Source organism: Hibiscus syriacus, unplaced genomic scaffold (assembly GCF_006381635.1).
Source record: "Hibiscus syriacus cultivar Baekdansim isolate YM2019G1 unplaced genomic scaffold, ASM638163v2 tig00002840_pilon, whole genome shotgun sequence".
Taxonomy (NCBI): domain Eukaryota; kingdom Viridiplantae; phylum Streptophyta; class Magnoliopsida; order Malvales; family Malvaceae; genus Hibiscus; species Hibiscus syriacus.
Window position 1 is genome coordinate 3749995 of NW_024061947.1, and position 26113 is coordinate 3776107.

Sequence of the window (26113 nt, forward strand, 5' to 3'; positions counted from 1 at the left end):
ATTTCAGTCCATAAATTTTAGTTTATTCCAATTTGATCCCCTTAAGTTTTATTTATTTCATTTATTTTATTATTTCTAACATTTAACATTTTTTATTTTCTTTTTTTTAAAACATTTTCTTCGGGTTTTTTCATTAATTTTTCATTTTATTTCTTTTGAAATTTAACATTTATATATTTTTTTATTTTTTTTCTAAAGTTTAAGATTTTCTTCATCTTATTTTATTTTCCTCTTTTAATATTTTTATCTTTTTTATTTTCTTAATTTAATTTTTTCTTTCTTTGATTTATTTAATATTTTATTTTACCATCTAACACATTTTGACTTTTTTCAGTAGTAATTTCAATCGATCAAAGGTAAGCAATTCGAATTAAATTTTTAAATTTCGATTTAAATTTTAATTTTCACAATTAAGAGAACCGACAAATTAAATTGTACCGAAAGGGTTGTTCAAGGGTGCTAATCCTTCATTGACTGTAACCGACTCCCGAATCCGACATATTTCTGGAAAAACACAGATCAGGTAAGATGGTATTTGATCAACCAAATTTTTACGAAAAATAAATGATCGATGGCGACTCTAACGTTTTTATTCAAGTCGAAGCCTAATTCTGGGCCTACCCGAAAGACGACTACGACAGTTTGGCGACTCTGCTGGGGACATGTAAGTGAGTCAGGCCAGAATTAATTTTCGATTGTCTTTTTAAACGAAAATAACAAGTTTAAATTTTAATTTATTTATTTGATTCTTATTGTTTATCTTTGATTATTTTTTTCAAATAAATAGTTGTACTAACATTTTTTCAATGATTTCAGATGTTTAGATTTTTCATCTCTGGATCTATACCCGAGCTCCAAACCCTTTTAAATGGAGGTGAAAGCCACGCCTTTGTGGGAATTTATTCTCCGTATGGGCCTAGCAAGTAACCTTCCGGATTCATATACCTTATGTCTTCGTGTGAATTTATTCTCCGTATGGGCGTAAGAGAATGTATCCTCTCGAGTTTAACTTGGTTCACATAAGCTTGAAATGGACTTAGGGCTAAGGGTCTAGCAAGCTCAAGGGGGCACCAACAAGGAGAACTCGGGTACCTTTCTTTGGAACCTAAACCGGGAGACTACAGGGAATTAGATCCCACCCCGAAACTCCTTTTCAAAACCTAGTATGCTTGAATTATCTCCTATTTTACTTTTTGTTCAGAGCATGTGAACTAGAAGTTTATGTGGTTAAGACTTGTTCAAAATCAACATGCGGGATAGAGATCATGTATGGGTAAGAATTAAAGCATGTTGAGTAGATATCACGTGGGGTAGAACTTTTTATTTTCATTATTATTATTTTTATATATTATCCTTATCTCACTAACTTTTTTTCCTTTCATTTTTGTTTTCTTATACTTTATTTTTTTTATTTACATCATTACAAAGAGGTGTTGATCCCTAAAAAACGTGTTTGTTAAACATAAATAATTTACATTAATGGGAAAATGGGTTACAATGCAATAGGTGAAAAACGCAGAGGTTCAGCTATAGTCTGAAAAGACTTAGAAGAAAAAAGAGACAGTTCGCAAAGCAACTATGTGTCACATTTAATCAAGAAGAAGTGGTGCCCACAATCAAATAGTATACCACTCTGGTGCATTGTGAAGGACTCAGAATGGACCGGGATTTATACCAAGCACATCGAAAGTCAACTTTTCAAAAATGGGTTGGAAAAGGTTGCAGGGTCAAGACGAGAAAAAGTTTACTGGCCTAGAGAGTCCCTTCAAAGACAACAAGAACAAGATGGCAAAGCGATAGCTGAAATTGGAGGCCATTGTTGACGAATTCAAGAAACAAGCAAATGACTTCAGATAGCTCTAATCGATGGAAGGTTCCAATGGTGTTTCATCTAGGAAACAAGTGCAGCAAAGGATGAAAGCTAGAGATGCAATCATTCGAGACTTCTTGGAGTAAGTACAAAAAGTAGCTCGTCACTTGCACGGTTTAGCTAGAGAAGTCGGAGTGGTTCAACAGGGTATTCAACCAGTGGCAAACGAAGGTAGAAGACTAGTCAACCTGTTAGAAGTTGTTCGGGGTCTAGAGGACTTAGTCAGAATATACATTTAAAATGTTTTTTGTCTCTTAAGAAATTAACACTTTTATCCCCAATAAAGATTATTTATAATAACAGACGCGTTTTTGGATCAATGCCTCGAACATTTCATGCATCATGCATTCAGACATATTTTGAATTTTGTTATTTTATTTCTTTACATTTGCATTAACTAACAGAAAAATGTTTCATCAAAAAAAGGAACAAACACTGGACATACCACCCCAAGCATTGTACATACCTTACCCTTATAACACCCGCTTAAAGAAGAAGAAGATGGAAGCCAAAATAGACCAACTCGAAGAGAACATGCTGAGGTTGCAAAGTGAATTAAGAGAAAAGATAAACCAGAATAATCAAAGTACTCTGGATACGATCACTAAGAGCCAAGAGTCATTGGTCGATCAGACTGTTGCCAAGTTAGCTAGGTTACATCAATCAAGTGCACCTGAGGCAGGTTCGTCTGATGAGGTAGCCATGCCTTATACCCCACAGTTGGCTATCTCACCTAGAATTTTACCAGGACTATAAGGGGACTCATCCACTGCAAAAGTGAAAGCCTCATCTGCTATAAAGGTACAAACTTCTGTATCCAACCCTAAGAATAATCTGAATGATAACCATATATCGAATTTTGATGAGGAAGATAAGGTAAAGAAGATGGAGGAGAAAATCAAACAATTGGAGAACCAAATGAAGGTAGTTAAAGGAGACCATGACTACTATGGAGTCGATGCTGCGAAATTCAGCTTAGTCTCATACTTGGTTTTTTCTCCAAAATTCAAGTTCACAAAATTTGAGAAGTTTGATGGGAACAGTTGCCCGTCAGCCCACATTACCATGTTTTATCGAAAGATAACAGGATATGTAGGAAACGAGCAACTCCTGATCCATTGCTTCCAGGAGAGTTTGTCGGGCTCAACCATCTGGTGGTACAATCAGCTAAGCCGACTCCATATCAAGACTTGGAAGGATTTAGCTAAGTCATTTCTGGAACAATACAAACATATCAATGACATGAGGCCAAATTGAGTTATACTAAAAACCATGGAGAAGAAATATAACGAAAGTTTCAGATAATATGCACAGAACTTGAGGGATTTAGCTTTGCAAGTTCATCCACCTTTGGATGAGAAGGAAACCAGGAAGCTCTTCATGCAAACACTAAGGCTCCTTACTTCGGGCACCTAGTTGCAATCACATCTGGAAATTTTTTTGACTTAGTCATTATCGGGGAGATGGTAGAAATGGCCATAAAGCAAGGCAAGATCGAGGAAGGGGAGGCCAACAAGAAAGCTCCTATGAAGAAAAGGGATGAAGAGATTAACAACGTCAACACCTACAACGCCAATAAATGTGTTACAATCTCCAACCCAAAATCAACTGTAGCTGTACCGTCAGATACTTCTAGACAAGATTTAAGAGAACCTAGGAAGGAAAGGGAAAGAGAACATTTCGACCCTATTCCCATGACCTACAAGGAACTTTATCAACAACTTTTTGACACTCACATAGTGTCGCCATAACCAGTGGAACCCATGAAGCCCCCATACCCCAAGTGGTATGATGAGAATCCTCATTGCGAATATCATGGCGGTGTCCCAGGGCAAACTATTGAGAACTGCTTCGTATTCAAGAGAATCATGCAGAAAATACGTAACAAGAATTTGATCAACTTCAACCACTTGGGGCATCCTAATAAGGAAAAAGATCATCTCATTCCATCATGAAGCTTTAATCCATTTGCAGCGCTTTGTTTGAATTTGTTTTCGTCTTTTCTTAGTTTTTTTGTAAGGATGTTTTAATAAATTTATGCTACTTTAAAGATGGTGAGCAATGAATCAAATTTACAGACTTGAAATTATTTGAATATCAACTGAATTAAAAAAACTCCGTAAATGATTCAGAGTTACAGATTTTTGACAAAGTGAATGATTAAAAATTGGTAAAACAATGACCCTTGACTTTACCCTAGAAGACACGCTCGAACACCATACCCTTCTCTTGCAAGAACCGATATAGCCTTCTCCTCTCATAAGGTAATAAACAAGAGGCTTGATATTTAGGTATGTATAAGAGCAGACAACATGTGGCATCTTTTGCGTATGACATTACAAAACTAACTAGACCATACTTTTGTTGATGACGTTCAATGATGATGATGATCTTCACAGATTGAATATTCAAGTAAGCAAATCTAGTTTAGGTCAGTTGCTTGGAAATTGAACTCTAAATATGAGATTTCTGGACTTTTAACAACACCTAGACTATAACAGGTTCTTCTTGACGAACTTAAGAAATTGAATCTGTATACCTAGAACGTAATTATATATGTATACAATAAATCTGAGTTATTCCACTAAGGTAATTGGTTATAGAGGAAACTCAAAAGCCCTGGCTTTATGAATAGATTGTATTCAAACCATGACATTGCTCGAGTACTTGGCAATTCGATGTTTGCTCCATGGCAATTGTTAAGTTGAAGATCTTATGATGAGTAAACTCTTCAGTTAGCCTGATAAAGGTAATTATAATATTGAGTTGTCCCTCTAGAGAAATTGGTTAAACGTCCCGGCTTTATGTATAAGATTCAGCTAGACAGACAATGGCAAATTAAACCAAATTTATATAAACAAGGAGTTTTCGGTAATAATGGACTAAGGGAGTTAAGGAATATCTGTTATAGTCAATTTCACATGAGCACTCAAGAATTTCATTTTTAGACCGATATTTCTGCATTGCCTTTGTTAGAGGAGTCTAAGAAGATTGAACAAATGAAAGATTTCAGAGAACCAAAATAGAAGTGTTCTAGAAAGTCTAGTAATTGATTATGCTAGTTGCGTCATTTTGTCCTCATCCGATTAAAATGCCAAGCCAAGAAAGAGGGGCATGTTGCAATGTTCAAAAGGACAGAGAAAGAAATGACATTTTGGTGGCTGAAACCCAGAAAATAGGAAGCCAACCTGAAGTCAACTCATCAATTTAGATAGTTGTCAAAGAACTATAACTCTGAAAACATTAAATAGATATTGATTCTTTTGATATTTTGTGAAGTAATGTTTATGACGTGATTCTATTGTGAGCCTGAATTAAGGGGCAATACTTTATAAGATATTTTTTCCTAAAATAAAAGAAAGGAAAAAAACATTTTCAAATAGGAAAAAAAATATTTTCAAACAGGACAATATCAAATGTGAAAGGTCCTTGAATCTGGTGAGGTTCATTTTGCCTCTATTGAAGAAAGAATAAACAATGATAGAATAATGGAGCATTTCACATTATTGAAAGCAATCAGTCCGAGTGATCGGATAAAACTTGTAACACCCCCTTGTGACATCGTCAGCAACCCGAGAAGAAAATGGGGCATGATCGATTCCAATGAAAAAAACTAGCAGACAAAAATGAGGATCCATCCAGGAGATAAAACAAAACTGATTCATGTTGCATACATCTTAGACATACATAAGAGTATCACATTTATCATTTTTTCGCATATATAATTTTTGCAGCTTTAGAGTCAAGTTTCAACTTCAAGACAAAAGATACTCGATTCAAAAGCACCTTCAAAACAGATCTATGGTGGATGCTTCACTAAGTGGTAGGGAGCTACACCTCAACCAACTTAACATATTAAAAGATCGACAGATCTTAGAATCAACTTCAGACGGGTTCGAGAGGCAATTCAGAACGAATCCAGTTCAACTTAACTCAACAACGAGTGGCTAGTTTCTAGTTAACATTTTCAAGCCAGATTTCAACTCAACGACGGGTGATATTCGGCTGACAGAATATACCACTTGGCTTTCCCGTGAAGGGGAGTCATTTAAAGAATTATGATCAGCTTAGACCCCCGAAGGGGGCCTTCCTTCATTTAGAGGAAATTTACAGCATAGCTTAAGTCGAGAAAAACTATCTGTCAACAAATAACTTTCCAGTTCAGAGTTTGAACTAGATTTCAACTTCACAGCGAAAGATATCAAACTCGAAACAACGCAACTTATACAAGATTGGATTTCAACTTCACAACGAAGGATATCCAACCCAAAGCCAATTTGACGAAACTCGAGATTGGATTTCAACTTCACAACGGAGGATATCTAACTCAAAGCTCAACTTCACAGCAATGGAGCCATCTACGATTTCAACTTCATGACGAAAGATATCGTACCCAAATGATTGACCCAACTTCACGAAGAATGAGTCATCTGTGACACAACAATGAAAAACCAGTTTCATTCAGAGTCAATTTCAATTTCACAGCGAAAGATATTGAACTCGAAAAAAATGCATTTTTTGATTTCAACATCACAACGAAGGACATCCAATTCAAAGCTCAACTTCACAGCGAAGGAGACATCCACGATTTCAACTTCACGATGAATGATATCGTGCCCAAGTAGATTGACTTTGTTTCACAACAAATGAGTCATCTATAACAATAGGGGGTTATCTCCCAGCCTATTAAAGTATAGCTCAAGGCGAGAAGGGTTATCTTTCAACAAAAACTTTCGAGTTCGATTCCATTCAGTTATATGACATATCAAATGAATGGTAGCAACGAGGAACTACTTTTCGGTTGACGCTTAAAGTGAGGTCTTTAAGTCAAGAAGAAGACCAGGGTTGGCTGCGATTTAGCAATATGGAACTATATCCCAGTCAAATTTACAGCATAGCTCAAGGTGAAAAGGGTTATATGTCAACAAAAACCTTCAAGTTTGATTCCAATCTGCTCAAGGGCATATCAATATCCCAGTCAAATTCGCAACATAGCTCAAGGCGAGAAGGGTTATCTATCAACAAAAACCTTCGAGTTCGATTCCATTCAGCTCGAGGGCATATCAACCACATGGTAGCATCGATGAACTACTTTTCGATTGAATTTTCAAACCAAGGTCTTTAAACCGAGAAGAAGACTAAGGTTGACTACGATTTGAAAACAATAAGTTATCTTCCGATTCAAATTCCAAACTACGATTTCAATTTCATGAAGGAGGATATCATTTCAAGACTGACTCAACTTCGCGACGGAAGAGTCATCTGCAACTCAATTTAACAGGGAGTTATTCCTAATTGCAATAACATAGTCAATTTCAACTCCACAAAGGAGGATATATTACTCAGGGACCCCTTCATACTGAACGAATATTTGTGTCCTTTTTGTCTTATTTTTCATTGCATGAAAAACGACAAAGAGGTGCAACTGTAGACACTCATTTTTGTCTGGGGTTTATGTAATATATAGTTTTTAGAAAACGGTTTTTGAAAACGTATAATATATACTTTAAAATCGATTTTTGAAAATCTATATTATATAGTTTTGAAAACGGTTTTTCGAAAATATATATATTATATAGTTTTGAAAATTTTTGAAAACATATATATAATATATAGTTTTTGAAAATATATATATTATATAGTTTTGAAAACATTTTTGAAAATATATATAATATATAGTTTTGAATTTTTTTGAAAAACATATATATAATATATAGTTTTGAAAATGATTTTTGCATATATATATATATATTATATTTGAAAACAATTTTCTTGAAAACATATTATCTTTAGATTTTTTATATATTATATTATTTATTTTCCTTTATTATTTTATTATTAATATATTTTTTTCTTATTTTTGTTTAAGGTTTAATATGATTCCAATGAGTCCAGGTTCGGTCAAAGAATAAAACCCAACTGAGCCTGCAAGCCTAACCCAGTGGGAGGCCCAAGCGTGCAGAAAAATCAAATTAGGGTTTCTACACTTAACAAAGGGCACCGCACGGTTCATAGTCGTTAGATCGAGGACAGATTAATGGCCCAGGTTGAAGACAGTTATAGTTTCAACCCTAGTACCCGCGCCGCACGTGAGTAATAGCAGTTGGATCTGGTCAAAACAATCCAACGGTAGATCAAAAAACCCGAAAGAAACCCACTGGCCGAACAACGACCAACCGAGAAAATCTTCATGCAATGGAGCCCAAGTCAAATCGGGATTGCACCATCCCGTTTAGCCGGTCAGCAATAATCAACCTGAGCAAATCGGGGACGAGGGGAACCACCCCCGCCAAAGCCGGAAACAGTCCCATCGGGGGGTTATATAAATACCACACCAGACAAAGCAACAATAACGACAGATACAAAAGAAATCCAGTAAACAAACAAGCAATATCCAATCATATCCATATACCATTTGGCCATACAAAAAAAACCAAAAACAACTGACAAGCAAAGCTCGAATATAAACAAAAATAGACATATATCAACGGTAAGAGCATAGAGGAGTGTCGTCGGAGTAGAGATCATCGGGAAGCCGAGAAGATGAACCAAGAAAGGTAATACCTGAATCTTTTGAGTTAGATCTACACTGTTCAGGGTTTTTTAGGTGATTTGGTTTTCGGTTTAGGCTTCGGGGTGGCAAGATGAAGCTATCTGGTAAGTTTTGATTTTTCCGGCCACCAGAGTCAGTGGACGGAGCAGCAGCGGGCGACGAAAGTGTGGTCGGGAAGGTGACCGACCTTCGGCCGGTCGGTTTTGGGTTGAGAGGTTTTCTGGAGAGGGGGAGAGTTTTTTTTTTGGGTAAAAATGATTTTTTTCCGATTTAGGTGTATTCATAATCGAGGGACTAAAGTGCAAATACAATATTTTAAAATTATTTATGTAGTCCCTATAAGCTTGAAGTATAAATCGTTTTGGTCATCTGTTGTAATTTTGCCATTCAAATTTATTCAATTTGATCCCTGTTTACATTTCTTATATTTTGCAAATTGGTCCCCTAACTTTTGTTTTTTTTTCTTTCAGCTCATTTCTAGTATTAATTTCAGTCCATAAATTTCAGTTTATTCCAATTTGATCCCCTTAAGTTTTATTTATTTTCTTTATTTTATTATTTCTAACATTTAACATTTTTTAAAAAATAATATTTTCTTCGATTTTTTTTCATTTTATTTCTTTCGAAATTTAACATTTATACATTTTTTATTTTTTCCTAAAGTTTAAGATTTTCTGCATCTTATTTTATTTTATTTTTCTCTTTTTAACATTTTTCTCTTTTTATTTTATTTTCTTAATTTAATTTTTTTCTCTCTTTGATTTATTTAATATTTTATTTTATCATCTAACACCTTTTTGACTTTTTTTCAGTAGTAATTTCAATCGATCAAAGGTAAGCAATTTGAATTAAATTTTTAAATTTTAATTTTCGGAATTAAGACAACCGACAAATTAAATGGTACCGAAAGAGCAGTTCAAATGTACTGATCCTTCCTTGACTGTAACTGACTCTCAAATGCGACACATTTCTGGTAAAACGCAAATCAAGTAAGATGGTATCCGATCAACTAAAATTTTTGCGAAAAATAAATGATTGGTGGCGACTCTAACATTTTTATTCAAGTCAAAGCCCAATTCGGTGTCCACTCGAAAGACGGCTGCGACATCTTCTTTCACGAGTTAATCGCCCTATGTCTTGGTCTGCCCCCCTGATGGATGGATTAAGCTTAACACTGATGGATCGAGACTGTCATTGAATGGCCTAACAACGTGTAGTGGAATCGTCCGCGGACAACGGAAAGAACGAATTTTGGGTTTCTCAAAACGAATTGGATACTGCTCGGTGTTCGACGCTGAACTATGGGGAATTTACATGGGTTTACAAATCGCATGGGAAAGGAACTTTAGGAAAATCATGGTTGAAATCGACCGCAAGGAAGTTTTCGAGACTCAAGAAAAGCCAAGGTCCAGCAATTTTTCAGTTAAGATTCCGCACATCTTAAGCTTGCTTCAGAGGGAGTGGACTGTACAGATACATTACGTACCAAGAGAGTGCAATAAGTCAGCTGATGGTCTCGCCAAAATGGCCTGGAAAAGCGATGTTGATCTGAAGATATATATGCAAGCACCAATGGAGATGCAAGAACTTGTTCGTGCTGATGAGTAATACTGGATAGTTGTAGTAAAGGATTTTAAGCCTCTCTCTGTATTCCAAATATATATATATATGCGTATATTTCTTTGGATAAAATTTATATTTTTATACTTTTGGTATATTATTTTTCTTTATTTTCATTTTGACCCTTACCGGTGTAATGTTTGAAAACTCCGATCAACTTTCCATCGCGTAAGCAAATGTGTGTTATGTCAATCACGCTTTTTAAATAAATAAATGTTATTGTTGTAAATAATTTTTGAAAGTATTATTTCATTAAATAATTAAAAATAAGGTATTATTTAGGTAAAGAAACCATTTTGTTTATTGTCCATTCAATTGAGTGTCCTCCATGTTTAACGATTTTTTATAATATATAAATATATAAATATGATAATGTTACATAATATAAAACTTTTTTAGTTTTATACAGATTTAAGATCGTTGGATTAGTGAAATTAGATAGCTGAGACTACAGTTGAAAATGAGAAGATATTTCTGAAGAAAAAATAACTAGGAGTCAATCTCAATCAATTATTTTTACTTATCAAACGATCATAAATTTGTATAAAACTAAAGAATTTTATAATGTATAAGTGGATTCTAATATATATATATATATATATATATTTAAAGAGAAAGAGTATGTAAATTAGATAAGGCTTTAATATACAAAAGGTGCTCAACGTATGTTTGTTTTTTCAGTTCAGTGCTTAAAGTTTTTTTCGTTCCAGTTTGGTGTCTAACGTTACATTGCGTAACTCAAAATGGGTCACGTCGTGACGGACCGTTAGTTTTCTCCATTAAGTGACACATGTCACAATCTGATAATTTTAAAAATTTCTTTTTAAAAATAAATATTATTATATTATTATTATATATAAAAAACTCTTATTTCTTTTAAATTACAAAAAAGCCCAAATCCTCACACTGAAGCTTACCCACGGCGGTGGACAGCGACTACGACGTGACCTACTGGTTGGGTTTTGAGCGGACGGCGACGAGGAAGCTAAATATAGTGGTGGTGAGGCGAACGGAGGTCCGAGGCGGCCAAAATCGTCCAAAAGCCGAGGCGTCGGGATGGGTTTTCGACAAAACGATTCCGGTGAACAGTGATGGCTATCCACAAATTGTTTTGGGGTTTTTGATCATGGTGGCGAGGCGCTTCGATTGGGCTGGGCGGTGATAGGAACAGACGAGCGATGGCGGCAGTTGGAGTGAGTTTAGGGGTTGAAATGAAGGTTTTTAAAGTTTTAGGATTATTTTAAAATTAATGTGTTTTTGATTTGTTAACATAGAATTTGACTAGCCATAATCAATTCCACCACCACATTTTTCAAATCCTTCGTTTTTACAGAATATTACATAGTAAAAAAAACGCGATATTTATTTGTCTTTTGTCTTCATGTGAGGATTGATTTTTGCTGGTTGATATTCTGGAATCCGTTGGAAGAAAGGGTTCCATTGGTTTGCTGCTGTGGCCTTTTGGAAACATCAAGAATTCTCTGCTGGTGGCGGCTGTTGTCTAGTCAAGGGTTACAAAGCCCTGATTGGAATCTGGTTCAATCTGAACCGTTGAAGGCAACCAGATCTTACGGCAAAAGGGTTGCGATGCTTTGAGAAACAACCTTAACATTAATTTTGAAATAATCCCAAAGCTTTAAAAACCTTCATTTCAATCCCTAAACCACGCCGATCGCCACCGTCGCTCATCCATTCATGTCATTGCCCAGCCCAATCGAAGCGCCTCGTCGCCATGATCAAAACCCCCAGAACAATTCGTGGATAGCCATCGCCATTTTCCGGAATCGTTTCGTTTAAAACCCACCCGATGCCTTAGATTTTGGACGATTTCGACCGCCTCGGACCTCCGTTCGCCTCACCGCCATTATATTTAGCTTCCTCTTCGCCGTCCACTCAAAACCCAATCGGTGGGTCACGCCGTAGTCATCGTCTGCTGTCGTGGGTAAGCTTAGGTGTGAGGATTTGGGCTTTTTTGTAATTTAAAAGAAATAAGGGTTTTTTATAAATATAATAATATTTTTAATATTTCTTTTTATTTTTTTAAATTATCAGATTATGACATGTGTCACTTAACGGAGAAAACTAAACGTCCTTCATGACGTAACCCATTCTGAGTTACGGAATGTAACGTTAGGCATCAAATTAGAACGAAAAAAACTTTAGGCACTGAACTGAAAAAACGAGAATACATTAGATACTTTTTTTATATTAAAGCCATTAGATAAAATAAAATGGGCCGTATAATGCGCATTTACGTATTGTGGTAAAATAATGTTCATTAAAGATCTAATGGAAGACTTTGGTTATAAAGACCCGTCCCTACCTCCGGACATGCTGACATTATATAAATCCTACTCGCAACTTTAGACTATTCCTTGTTTGAACTTTGGTAAATTTTAAAATTGTTTAATGCATAGTGCACTTTCCATTTCAAAATTGAATTTACCCCACCAGCATTTATTTTGCAGCATGGCGGTCTGTATAAATATTCATATTTACTCGAGTGTATGATATATTTAACTTATTAGAAAACCTAAAAGTAGATTAAAAAAAAACTTGAAATACAGACCACAATTTATTATTCAGCCCAATTAAATAAGTTCAACTCATCACCAAAACCCTTTTGAAGGTGTGGTTTCAAAAATCAAATTGCTCCTTCTTGCACTCATTCTTCTCTAAAATTTTATTCCGACCTTTTTGGACTTCTCTTCTTTTTTCAGTTTGGAATAAAACAAAGAATGAAACTAATGAATAATGCTTATATTTTTGTGTTTTTTAAACTACCCTCCTCAATAAATACTGTTTCTAATTTAGATTTAATTCTTTAAAGAGCAGAATAGCATAATTAATGGCAAAGCTATTAGCTTAAGGCTTAGCTTGGGAAAGGAATATATAATAAATAGCATAATTAATTCTGAAAAATATAAATAAAAATAGCATAATCTCTCACGCCAATCACAGTTCGATTAGACATTGGTTTAATTTCCAATAAATAAAAATGCTCAACGGATTCCACAATATTAACGAAACGTACGTTTATTATCAATATCATATATAAACATTAATATGGAAGATGATAAGTATAATAATAAAATAAACATTGCAATAATGCGATGAGAACTTATTGGACAATCAATAAACACGAAGGTGGTCCAAATCATATAAACCAAAGCCAAAAAGATGAAGTTTACCCAGAAGAAGAAAACAAAAGAGAGGACCAACTGAAGGAATATAGACCAGAAAACCTAAAGCCATTGCGGTTCTTCATCATCGATAACGTCAATAGTGGAAGACATATACGTTATACTCCACCACAGCATCCCCAGATTTAAGATCGACTGTATGAGTCTTCGCCTGAGCATATCCGCGTGCAAACCGGAAAAGGCCGCTACCGCCGACGATAGGCATCTCCCTCACCGTCGAAAACACGCAGTTGCGGCCCAAAAGACTAAGGGAACTGCCGTTATACTTGCCTTCCATGAAGGCAAAGTTCATCACCATTAATAGACCAACTTCGTCTTGCGCTGCGGATGCGTAAATCCCTTGCGCTTTTCCTACGAGCTTGGAGTTCCGCTCCGGTGCCTCCGTCAAAGGGTCATCAACCATCGCGACACCACCGAATCCGGTCTTCGATTTGTTGGTCGTGGCGGCGCTGGCGACCCGGACAGCCGTGGGATTGCGTCCGCTGACTATGTCGTGGAAATAGAAGTGAAGGTGGCTGAGCTTCTCTCGCCCGAGGCCAAGCTTTTTGGGAGACAAAATGTTGGAGAAGCCATTAGATTTTGCAGAGGCGAGGTTGTTTGAGAGGAATAGAAGAGTAAAGAGGAAGAAGAAAGTGCAGGGGTGTAGTTTTGAGAAAGTTTCAGGCATGGTGAAAATTAGAGTTTTTTTTCTCCCTTTTTTCTTTAGGGACTCCGATTGTGTGAAGTATGCAAGGAACTAAGATTTGGGGCCACTATAATTTGAGTTAATGGAGTAATAAGGTCATCTGAAAGAAAAGTAACAGGCATGTTTTTGACAAAGTTAAAGCCGGTAGCTGTTGCCTTTTTGAATTACCATCTTTCTATTGTCCGACTTTTTTGTTTTTTGTAAACGACCTAAATTAGTCCCTCAATTTTAGAAGATAACGTTTTGGTCACTCGTAATAAAATCCTTTCAACTTAGTTATTATCAGAAATGTTATCACATGGAAGACGAATAAACTTTTATAAAATTCAAGCAAATGTTTCGATTCAAGAATATTATCCTCTTATTAAAAAGATTATCTTATTATACCACTAGCATGTTTTCACCTGATCTTCATCTTCTATTTTTTTCAAAACATAACATCAATACTCATTCTTAAAAAGATGTTTTCATCAATTCCGGGACTGTGAATTTAATTCACAACTGATTTGATGTCTAGTACACTCTTATTTTTATTATCCAGGAACAAAGTTATCGTATTTTCTGTTTACAAATAGAAATTATGAAATGAGATTATTAACACCAACTAAATAATAAAATAAACTGGTAAGGAACCGAATAGTCGTGTCGTGGTATTAACCACTGTCTTGGAAACGAATTCACCTCGATATGTATAATCGTTGTAGTAGGCGGTCATCCCTCAAGGTTATCACCATCTCTCTAAGAATTTGTAAACTCAAAAACCAAAGTGATTTACAATTAGATTAACAACAAAATAATTACGAGATAATAATAGCAATTATCAAATGAAACTGATGCCGACTACAGCTAATAAACCCGTTGAGACAAGCCTATAAAACTAAGGACTAAACATTTTGTAAATATGTTGGATACAAATATTATCATACAAATTGGCCAACCAAACAATTACTACGAACGTGTGAGGAAGTTATCTTACCACGTTCAGTAAAAAAGAAAAAAGGTGACCTCTTAAAGACTCTTTTAAAGAAGTTTTCCTTCTAAATGTGGGATATATGCTCTTACACTCTTTGAGCATTACCAATATTTTTCTTCTTGATTCAAACTAGTCATGGTGATTTTCTTGTTATATAAAACTAAATTAGAGAATTAGAAGACATAAGCTAAATGTAACAATAATTAAACCAATCTACGACTCAATTGTGCAAAACTACTTCAGTGCCAATATGCAAGACTCAACTGGACACAAGCAATTTAAAAAATTATTGCTAAGACTACTTGGACACTACATAGAAGAGACACTAATTGTTTGTCATTATAGTTTGTTTTCCTTGATAATGACATCAAAAACTTGATCATAAAACTAAAAATAGTCACCAATGTTATGACTACTTAGACACTAAATAGATGAGTAATAAAACTCAATCGTACATCCACTCTAGGATGTCACTTAACCCACTTGTCACCTAGGCTGAAGCATGCACATAACTAGTGGATGAGCTCACACCCCTCAATAACAATCCATTCCTATGTTATTACCTTAACCATCAATCTTTGGATCTCCTAACCACAACATAGGTTAGCAACCTATTGGATTGAAATCAACACGAGAATAAATAATAAATATGGCCAAGGATGGATCGAGGGAGACGGGTGTGGACACTTATGCCCCTGAAAATTTTAAATTCTCTTATATTTTAGATTTTTTATGTATTTTCTATTAATAATTTATTTTCACTTATTAAAATTTGATAACTTCGTTCCACTCTAAACTTTTATGCGTTTATCTCCTAACATAAAATTTTACGTCTTTATCAATCAATATAAATAAATAATAAAGTATATTAATTTGGTTGAATGAAGGTTTAAAAAAATATAGAGTATTTAGATTCTCTCTGACCAAAGTAAACCTAATGTCACCCTCCTCTTAGTTCTAGTCTTTCCAAATTCTTTGCACCTAATCGAATGTGAACAAACATAAATGGAATTATACCTGAAGATTACCAATAACTAACATTCCTTTCATCTGCTTTCATTTTTTTTTGTTGAAAATATTACATGAAATTAATTTTTAATTGACATCTTTTTTTTAACAAGTCAAAATGTGTAATTTTCCACAAGTCAAAAGAGAAAATGAAGCAAGTCAATTACCAGAGTTTTCCTTTTTTCTCTCTGTCATAAATTTTCTCCAGCAAGCAATAGATAAATGAGCAGAGTAATATTTCTTTACGAGCACGAGAAGAAAACAATATTAAAGCAGTGTGAGCGTAGTGACGATCTTGAAAAATCAATTTGGAGTTATATTAAAATTTTAAGAAGGTTTGATTATTTTTTTTTAAAAAATGAACGAATTTAATGAGAGTTTTCAAAAAAAAAAATAGTGAGGGTCTAATTATATATTATTATTTTTTAAACTGAGAGTACTAATGAGTATTTTCAAAATTTTTGGTGGGAGATACTTAAAAATATTATAAAAAAAAGCTTAATAAGATTTTTTTAAAAATTTAGAAGGATGGGGTTAAAACAAATTTAGGTGCAAAATGCGGTGTTTTTATTAAAAAATCACCCTTAATATAAAATATTATATGTCAGAACATTTTCTCCAAATATTATCGATCTAGCACCCTTCTGACAGAAGGATAATAAAGCGCCTTTCAAGGGACGCGCTTTGCGTACGTGGATGGAAAGAGTGTTTCAGGGACCACGCCTTCCTAGGTTCTATCGAGTTGACGCTACGATGGGAAGGCACGTTCCCGAAGATACACTTTCGTGGGGAAATTATGAAGGAGCGTTGTAGGGGCGCGCATTCGTAGGGAAATTTTGACACAAGGAAGGAGCCCCTTCCATTATTGCCCGACCTATACCTTAAATCACGGCCAACCCACCCCTCTCCCTCTATAAATACCCCCAAATCCAAATATCAAACCACAACAAAATTAAATTCATTTTCTTCATTCTGTAAATTCATTCTATTAAGCTAAGTAGATTTTGTTAGGCATAATGCAATAAAATAACCTTAATGTTTGACATTTGTGTCAAATTTGTATGTATTTTTTTTAGAATATTTGAGCTCTTAACGTTTAATTTTAGGTAAAAAAAAACCATCGTTAGATGAAAATCGTTAGTCAACTAACAGTCAACGTTTGGAGATGACATGACAAACTTCCATAACATCAAACGCTACGCTAACGTGGCAATGTCACATATACAAAGATGACATATGTCATTATTTTATTGGCTTAGAAATTGTAAAATTTGCCTTCCAGTATCTCGTTGGTGGAGAATGCTTTGGTTTCTCACGAGCGTCACCATCCTTTTCCCAAAACAGCTGACCCTACTGTTCAAATATCTGGAAACTTTGCTCCTGTACCGGACCAACTAGTGAAGCATAGGCTCCCTGTCACCGGAAAAATCCCAGAATGCATAAAAGGAGTCTACGTTCGATACGGAGCCAACCTGCTTCACGAACCTGTCGCCGGTCATCATTTCTTCGATGGGGATGGGATGATTCATGCGGTTCAGTTCAAAAATGGTTCGGCTAGCTATGCTTGTAGATTCACTGAAACCAACCATTTCATTCAAGAACGAGCTTTGGGGCGTTCAGTTTTCCCCAAGGCCATCAGTGAACTCCATGGCCACTCCAAGGTCATCGGTGTACTTTAAGCTTGGTTCCGGTTCAATCTGTACATCAGCAGGCTTGCTTCTCCTTGCAGAACTGAATTGATCAGAAGGAACTTGAAGTTTGTGCTCTGCAAAAAGCTTTTCAAGTTTATTTGCCTTTATTTTTAACTCATCATTCAGCTCTTGGTTTCCCCTTGACTGCCTTATTCTCTGAGTTTGATCTACCAGCACCGTCGGGGCACTTACACTCTCTTCACTCCGAGGACCCGTCTTGCTAAAAATGGACTTTTTATTTGCATAAACAGAAGCATCTTCGTCCTTCCTACCTTGTTTCTTCTTGCTCGGTTCAGAACCTATTGGAACCTGATTCTTGAACTTCAATTCATGGGCTCTAGAATTATCAACTTTGCTTATTTTCTTCTCAGATGATGTTAAAGTCTTTCTTTCCCACTACCTCAACTTCCCCATTAAAAGATACCCACTGTTGTTGAGGAGCAAACTGATCACCTTCACTGCCTTTATGCTAAGCCTCCTTAGCTTTTAGTCTGACACCACCTTTAAACTGCCCTGATAATGTTCGGGAGTGGTCTTAACCCCTAAAATGTGATTGCGATACTGATTGATCTTGGGGAAAACCAGACACCCCAAAGCTCATTCTTTAACGAAACGGTTGGTTTCAGTGAATCTACAATCATAGCTAGCCGAATCATTTTTGAACTGAACCGCATGAACCATCCAATCCCCATCGAAGAAATAATGATCGGCGACGGGTTCGTGAAGCGGGTTGGCTCCATTTCGAACGTAGACTCCTTTTATGCATTCCAGGATTATTTCGGTAACAGGGAGCCTGCGCTTCACCGGTTGGTCCGATAAAGGAGCAAAGTTTCACGAACGTTAAGCCTTTGAACAGTGGGGTCAGCTGTTTTGGGAAGAGGATGGTGACGCTCATGAGAAACCAAAGCATTCTCCACCAACGGGATACTGAAGGCAAATTTTACAATTTCACATTTAAGCCAATGAAATGATGACACATGTCATCTTTGTATTGGTTGAAATTATTAAAAAATTAATATAATTATTTAAAAAAATTAATTTTTGCTGACATTGCATTTATCACATCATCACCTTTGCATATGTAGCATTGCCACGTCAGCTTGCGATGTTATGTAAGCTTGCCATATCATTTCCATGCGTTGACCGTTAGTTGACTAACGGTTTTCATTCAACAATGGTATTTTTTTGACCTAAAATGAAATATTAAGGGGTCAAATGTTCAAACAAAACAAGGGCAAATTTGACAACAGTGTCAAACATTAAGATTATTTTGTTGTATTATACTATTTTGTTATATTTTTTAGAAGGTAAAACTATTGGTTTATTATATTATATTTGTTTAATATTTAATTCTTTTACCAAATTTTATTTTACTAATTATTTTTATTACTTTTTGCAGTTGTAAAATGAAATGTGGGGTGTTACGATTAAATGGGGATCATATCTCGAGACATTTTATCGATATGGTAACAATATTAAATTTTATTATTTAAATTATTGTGATATTTTTAGTATTAGTTTATATTTTAATTCGTATACTATTCATTTAATTACGAGAATGATCGTATATTATAATCATTTATTCTTTTTTGCAGATATAAGACTCAACACTAAAAATTTCATCTACTACACCTCTCAAACTTCTCAAATCGTCTAACTCTCAATCTTTGAAACTCTCAAACTCTAAATCTCAAGCTCTCAAACTCTAAATCTCAAGCTCTCAAAATGAGGCGTATTTCAACTATTGTTTACTATGATGGAGAAATTCGGGAAGATGAAACCAGCGATCATTCTATCACCTTATCTTTCAAGAGAAAAATCACTCTTGAGGAGCTGATCTCTAAAATTTCAAGGAAGGTTTATGTTGGAAGTAATAGAAGACTGTCCTCACTTCAGTACATATTTTCAACTGCACTATTTTCGTTAACTTATACAGTGTTCGAACTCTCCAACGATGACGATGTTGCTATGATGGTTGATGCTTAGAATCAAAATTCAGACATTGTTACACAAATGTATGTCACATTTGTTGAAGTGTTTGCGGTTCATGGTATATTCTCTCACTATGGTCTGGCTAATCAAGATGATCAAGTTGACAGCCCAACTCAAGTAATATGTAATGATTTTACCTCATTAATGGCAAATACATGTCCTAGTACTATTCCATCAAGTTCAACGAGGAAACATTCATCAATAACTTGTTACGATCTCTACCGAGGTGGCTAATCCACATCGTGGTATGTCATGATGCCTAATTTCATTTCTCAATCATTTTTATTTTTTATGGGAACTTAATAGTAAGTACTATATTTGACGTGCATGTTACAAACTATTACCTCAAACGTTTGAGTCCATGCTTCAAGATTTGCAAGGAAAAAACTAGCAATGATATAATTACATCAGCCTCATCAACAAATAAATGTTGACAAATACATACGATGGTGGATATTGATATGGACATATGACAACCAACTTGTTGAGGCTATCAATTCGACCTTAAAGGGGTTTCACCATTTACCAGTAACAACTTTGGTTAAAATGATGTATTTTCATTTGGGAGCGCTTTTTGCCAAGCTCGGGAGACAAGCTCTAACTTGGATGCAAAACGACCATGCTTATCACCCAAGATTAGTTGCAGATCTATAAAAACATTGTTGCATCAAATAAAATATTTGAAACAAGCTTTTCTCGAACCCATTAATTATTTCGTGTCATAAAAATGTCACGAACTTTTCATAGGATTGAAGCTAAGTCGTTTAGAGTTAATCTAAAAGACAGGTTGTGTGACTGTGAGTTTTTTCAAGCAATGAAGTATCCATGCTCCTGTTTCATAGCAGTTTGCTCTTATATCCATCAAGACTATAATCTTTTTGTGGATCTCGTATACCAACTTTTAGAAGTATTTAAGGTATATGAATTTGAGTTCCCCCCGATAGTAATGAGAAATACCTAGATGAGGCTCAAAATAAGCTTACAATTGTACCAGATTTATCCTTATTAACGGAGGCAAGTCGTCTAAAATCTACTCGAATTCATTGCGATATGGAAATTCGAAAGACGTCCAAAGAAAACAAAAGATGTGGGCATTATAGATACCTAGGCCATAATAGGAAAAAAAGTCAATCTCTTTTATCATCACGTAATCATTGAGCATCACCATATAATTGTAGTTTATGAAATTTCAGTTTGTGTTATTTCATTTTCGTTTACTTTCAATTAATATCATTTAATCTTGTTTATTTTAAAATATGTCATTTTCATATATATATATATATACACACACACACACACATATTTTTGCAATGTAATGCTTAAATTCTTTATTTTCGATTTAAGGATTATTTTTCGCAATCATGATTTTACTTTTTATCTAACCCTTAAACTATTAAAATAAACCCTAAAATATTTAAATAATATAAATATTACAATTGAAACAATTAAATAATAAAAATATTAAGAAACAAAGAATATTAAATAAAAAGCATTACAAACTAAATAATAAAAACAATTAAAACAAACTAAACAAGTCTATTGATGTCTGCATCTTGAATGTATTCCATGGGGCGGTGGGCATCTATTTCGCTGAGGGTTTCTTCGTATAACTTGCTCATCATCATCATCATCATCATCAGCGACAACAACTACATTTTGTTGATAAGAGATGGATGACGATGTAGCACCTTCATAGAATAAAAAAACCATGTAGGTGTATCATCCCTCCGACTCATAGAAAACTATAAAATATGTGAAAACATCGACGTCAATGACTGTGATCCATACTGATCCGGAGGTGTTTGTGTCTGTGGTGGAGCACCACTCGCCAGATAAGCAACATATGAAGTTCACGCTGGGTCTATAAGCATGACAATATAATATCCGCCAGGAGGTGTCATAAAATCCTGCGATGGTGGCATTTAAATCTATTGTGGTGGTATATGAAACGACTACAATGACATCTGGTACAAATGCGGTGGCATCTGTTGTAGGCTGAAAATGTAAACCGATGTTGACGGTGGCTGCTATGATGTTTCTGGTACTATAGCTGAGGACGAGCCAGAAGCGCCCGCTTTCTGTCTATGAGTTGTGGACCATGATGTTGTGACAATGGATGCTTTTCTCGACGTTGATAAATGCTTCCGCTTCATGCTTCCTTGGAAAGTATGAATGGCTTCTCGTACACGTTGAACCACTAATAATAGTCAGCCGTAATCGAATAATGATTAACATAAATCTACTCTTTAGGGGGTATGCGTTGATATCGATCATCGTATATCATTATCCACTCGCTGCGCTTTGTCACCCAATCGATTTCTTTTTTTATCACGTCTATCGACGTTATGCATATGGTTAAGATTCTTAGGTGCTTCAGGAATATGTTGTACGTAACCAAATTGATGAAGCTCGCGATCCTCGGATGCCACTCAACAATAACATAAGTTATCAGAGGCATAACCGCCATCTATACGGGTAATGGGTTGCTCAAGTGAGAAGAGATGCAAAGCCTCATTTCTTCAGTAGAATAAGAAGCCCATTGGAACTAAAACAAATATATATATATATATATATATATATATATATATATATATATATTTCTTATCAAAATAATATTCTAATTATATAACGATAATTAAAGGAAATATTAAAATTTAAATATATACCTTTGTACCAACCTTTTGATCAATGAGTAATCAAATTTCTTCTAATTCTTCTGGTATATCCCGAAGATTTTTTCTTGTAGATGAGCACCTATTCAATGTAAAAAAAAATTCATTATATACTCAAAAAATTATTTATATACAACTCAGTATTGAAATTACCTTAATAGTAACGGGAAGACAAACGAGTCTTTCATGACTAGACATAAAAAAGACATACGATACCACGCCCATGATTTGAGAAGAAAGAGACATATGCCAATAGCAATTTTCTTATAATTCGTTGCCCGACACATTTCTCTGTACAAAAATGACAAAATTGTGGAGCCCCAACTCAAAGTATCGACAACTCAAAAATCAATGAGGTGACGCAACCACATATAATGTACTTGGTTGCGAGATTTGCCAGGCATCAAGAAACCTCCAATGATTTGTAATATGTATGTCCGAGCAAATTTTTCTACTTGATCCACGGAACAATTTTCACTCAACTATGAAAATTTCTCTCCTAGCCACCATAAAGGTATTCGACCACCTATAAAATTAGGCGGGATATCTCCAAGATACTACAGTCACAACTGTTGAAAACATTTTTGTGTTTCGATATAACAAATTAAGTTTAAATTTATTTTAAGATTTTACAAATAATTTTCTAATTATATTTGATTTAATTAATCGAATATCAAATTATTACTCCAAGTCTTTCAAGTTCAATTTCAAACCTTACTAAATGTGTAAAATTGTGTTTTATACTTAAACTATTTTTGAAACAATTTTCATAAAGTATTTTGAACCAAAGTCAAGGTTAAAATCAATTTATCAAAGTGATGCACCGATCACCAATTCATGCATCGATGCACCATAAATTAAATTGAACATCGAATGCATTTCATGCATCGATGCACTGAGGATTTTATGAAAACATCGAATGCATTTCATGCATCGATGCACCAGCCATGCATCGATGCACTATGGCTATTTTGAAACATCGAATGTACTTGATGTATCGATGCACTCTTAGTGCACCGATGTACTAAGGGTCCAACGGTCAAAATATTTTAATTTTACACTGATGCACCGATGCACCATGGGTATGCATCGATGCACTGACGCTCCCAACTGCTTTAATTAATTGTTTTCACACTTAAAAGGCTCTATTGACTCCACTAAGCATCCCCAACGTTCATAATCATTTGAAGGTGTATTTAAACAAGCTTAGAAGCCATTGATCAACAACAAGAAACAACAATCAACTAGAATCAAGAGAGAATCAAAGAGAAAACATCAAACCTCAAGTTTAAGCATTTCAAGCCTACTTTTCATTCAATATTCATTTTACTTTCAAGAACACTACTTGTACTCAATTGTATTTATTTTTTAGTGTTCTTTTCTTTGTTCTAGAATTGTACAAACAATCTACCTTGTGAGGATTTCCTTGTAAGTTTGCAAATTTGTAAGCTTCTCTTTGATAAAGAGTGTTCTCAAGAATTGGGGTATATTCTTGAGGGAGTTGTAAGGTTATCTCTTTGGCCTCAAAAGAAATAACAAATTAGTGAATTTGTTAGAAAATCCTTAGTGTGGATAGCTAAGGTAGTAGACGTAGACTTTGATTGAGAAAGTTGAACCACTCTAAATCGATGTGCAATTACTTTCAATTTTCTTCAAAAGCTTCCACCAAAATTTTAATTACCAATTCACCCCCCTCTTGGCCGATTCCGTCGATCGATTAACTCAACAATTGGTATCAGAGCCTCACTCATTTAAAGGTTTAATTTCCTCTTGAGTCGATTCAGGAAGAGTTACATCGATTATCAAGTCATCAATGGCCTCTACTTTAAATGTTGACTCCGGTCTCGATTCGATGCCCGTCAACAAGCCTCCTTTCTTCAATGGAGCTAACTATGCCTATTGGAAGAATAGGATGATTTATTTCATTCAAGAAAGTGACATGGGAGCATGGAATGTTGTAGAAGACGGATATATCAAGCCTCTCACTCATATGAGATTGCGAAGTGAAGGAGAGACAATAATGTTCCAACTCAACTCCAAAGCAATCCATATCATATTTTGTGCTCTTGGATCAGATGAATATGGAAGAGTTTCATCTTGTACAACCGCCAAAGAAATATAAGATAAACTACAAGTCACTCATGAAGGCACCGACGAGGTAAAAGATTCTAAAATTAGTCTTCTAACACATAGCTGTGAAAATTTCAGGATGAAGCCAAATGAATATATCAAAGCTATGACGGATAGATTCTCAACGATTGTCAATGGTCTCAAATCATATGGAGAGATCATTCCAAACGAAAAGCTTGTGAGGAAGTTAGTTTACTCACTTCCAAAATCGTGACAATCCAAGAAGAAAGCAATCATCGAAGCTAAGAACCTAAAATCCTTAACTCTTGAAGAGCTAATTGGTTCCCTCCTCACTCATGAAATGATGCTTGAAGATGAGGTGGACCTCGATAAGATTGACGAGACACCAAAGGAGAAGGAGAAGGAGAAAAACATTGGAGTTGCTCTCAAATCCACAAAAGATGAGAGTGATTCAGATTAAGATGACGATGAAGAGGAAATGGCATTGTTTGCCAAATAGTTCAGAAAAATGATGAGACCTTACAAAGGAAGAAAATTCAAACGAAATGAAGGTCTCAAAAATGAACCAAAAGAGAATGACCCTATCATTTGCTATGAATGCAAAAAGCCGGGACATGTCAAATATGATTGCCCATAATTGAAAAGAAAGGGTCAATCAAAGAATAAGCACAAGGCTCATGTGGCTATATGGAGCGATGAAGAGGGTTCTGATGAAAAGGAATGAGAAGTAGAAAACTTGTGCTTGATGGCATTCGGGGAAGATTCTAAGGTAACCTCTAACTTATCTGAATTAGATGATTTATCTTATGATGAGTTATTAGAGGAATATAATGGGTTGGCTTCGGATTATGAGAAATTGTTTTAAAATATAAAAATGATGTTTCAAAACTGAAAAATGAAAATAAACTTATATCCAAAACCAACAATGATCTTGAAAGTAAAATCAAAGATTTGTAAATCAAACTAGAAGAGTTTGAAAAGAAAATTTTGGATTTGCAAAATTTACTTTCAAAGATCAATGATGATCATCAAAAGAAAATTGATGATCTTAAAACTTCTTTTGATAAAATTGGAACAAAACGTTTTGAAAATGGAGAAAATTCAAAATCCAACTTTGTTAGAAAAAGTTTTAAAAACTACAATCATAGAGGTCCCCGAAGAACCTCTAATAGAAAAATTGTTAGAAGTATATGGGTTCCTAAAGGACTCATTACTACTAAAGATAAATATATCCTACACAAATGGATACCTAAGGGGACTAGGATTTTGGAAACTAATGAATATGGACCCAAAAGAATTTGGGTACCAAAAATTAGAAATTAATCTATATTTGTAGAAAAAGGAGCATTGCTACAAGGCACGGGAAACAAATTCAAACTCATGGTACCTTGATAGTGGATGCTCAAGACACATGACCGGAGGCAAAAGTCGGTTTATAGAGCTTAACGCCAAAAATGGAGGAAAAGTGACTTTTGGTGATAATTCAAAAGGTCACATCGAAGGTATAGGTACCATAGGTAATACCTCTTCCATACAAATTAAAAATGTTTTATATGTGAATGGATTAAAGCATAATATCTTAAGTATTAGTCAATTATGTGATAAAGGATTCAATGTCATGTTTGAAACTAATGGTTGTAAAGTTATTGACATTGCATCTAATCGGATTATGCTTGTTGGTCATAGAATAGGAAACATATACATGGTTCATTTAGACTCTATTGATATGACTAATTTGTGCCTAGTTGCTAAGGA

General features: G+C 34.9%; 1 protein-coding gene across 1 annotated transcript; it reads right to left on the reverse strand.

The window, feature by feature from the left end:
• Positions 1 to 13210: 13210 nt before the first annotated feature.
• On the reverse strand, positions 13211 to 14007 carry LOC120153270 (dirigent protein 22-like). The gene has a single exon (XM_039165259.1). The coding sequence runs from the start codon at positions 13911 to 13913 to the stop codon at positions 13323 to 13325; it is 591 nt and encodes a 196-aa protein (XP_039021190.1). The 5' UTR covers positions 13914 to 14007; the 3' UTR covers positions 13211 to 13322.
• Positions 14008 to 26113: the final 12106 nt, after the last annotated feature.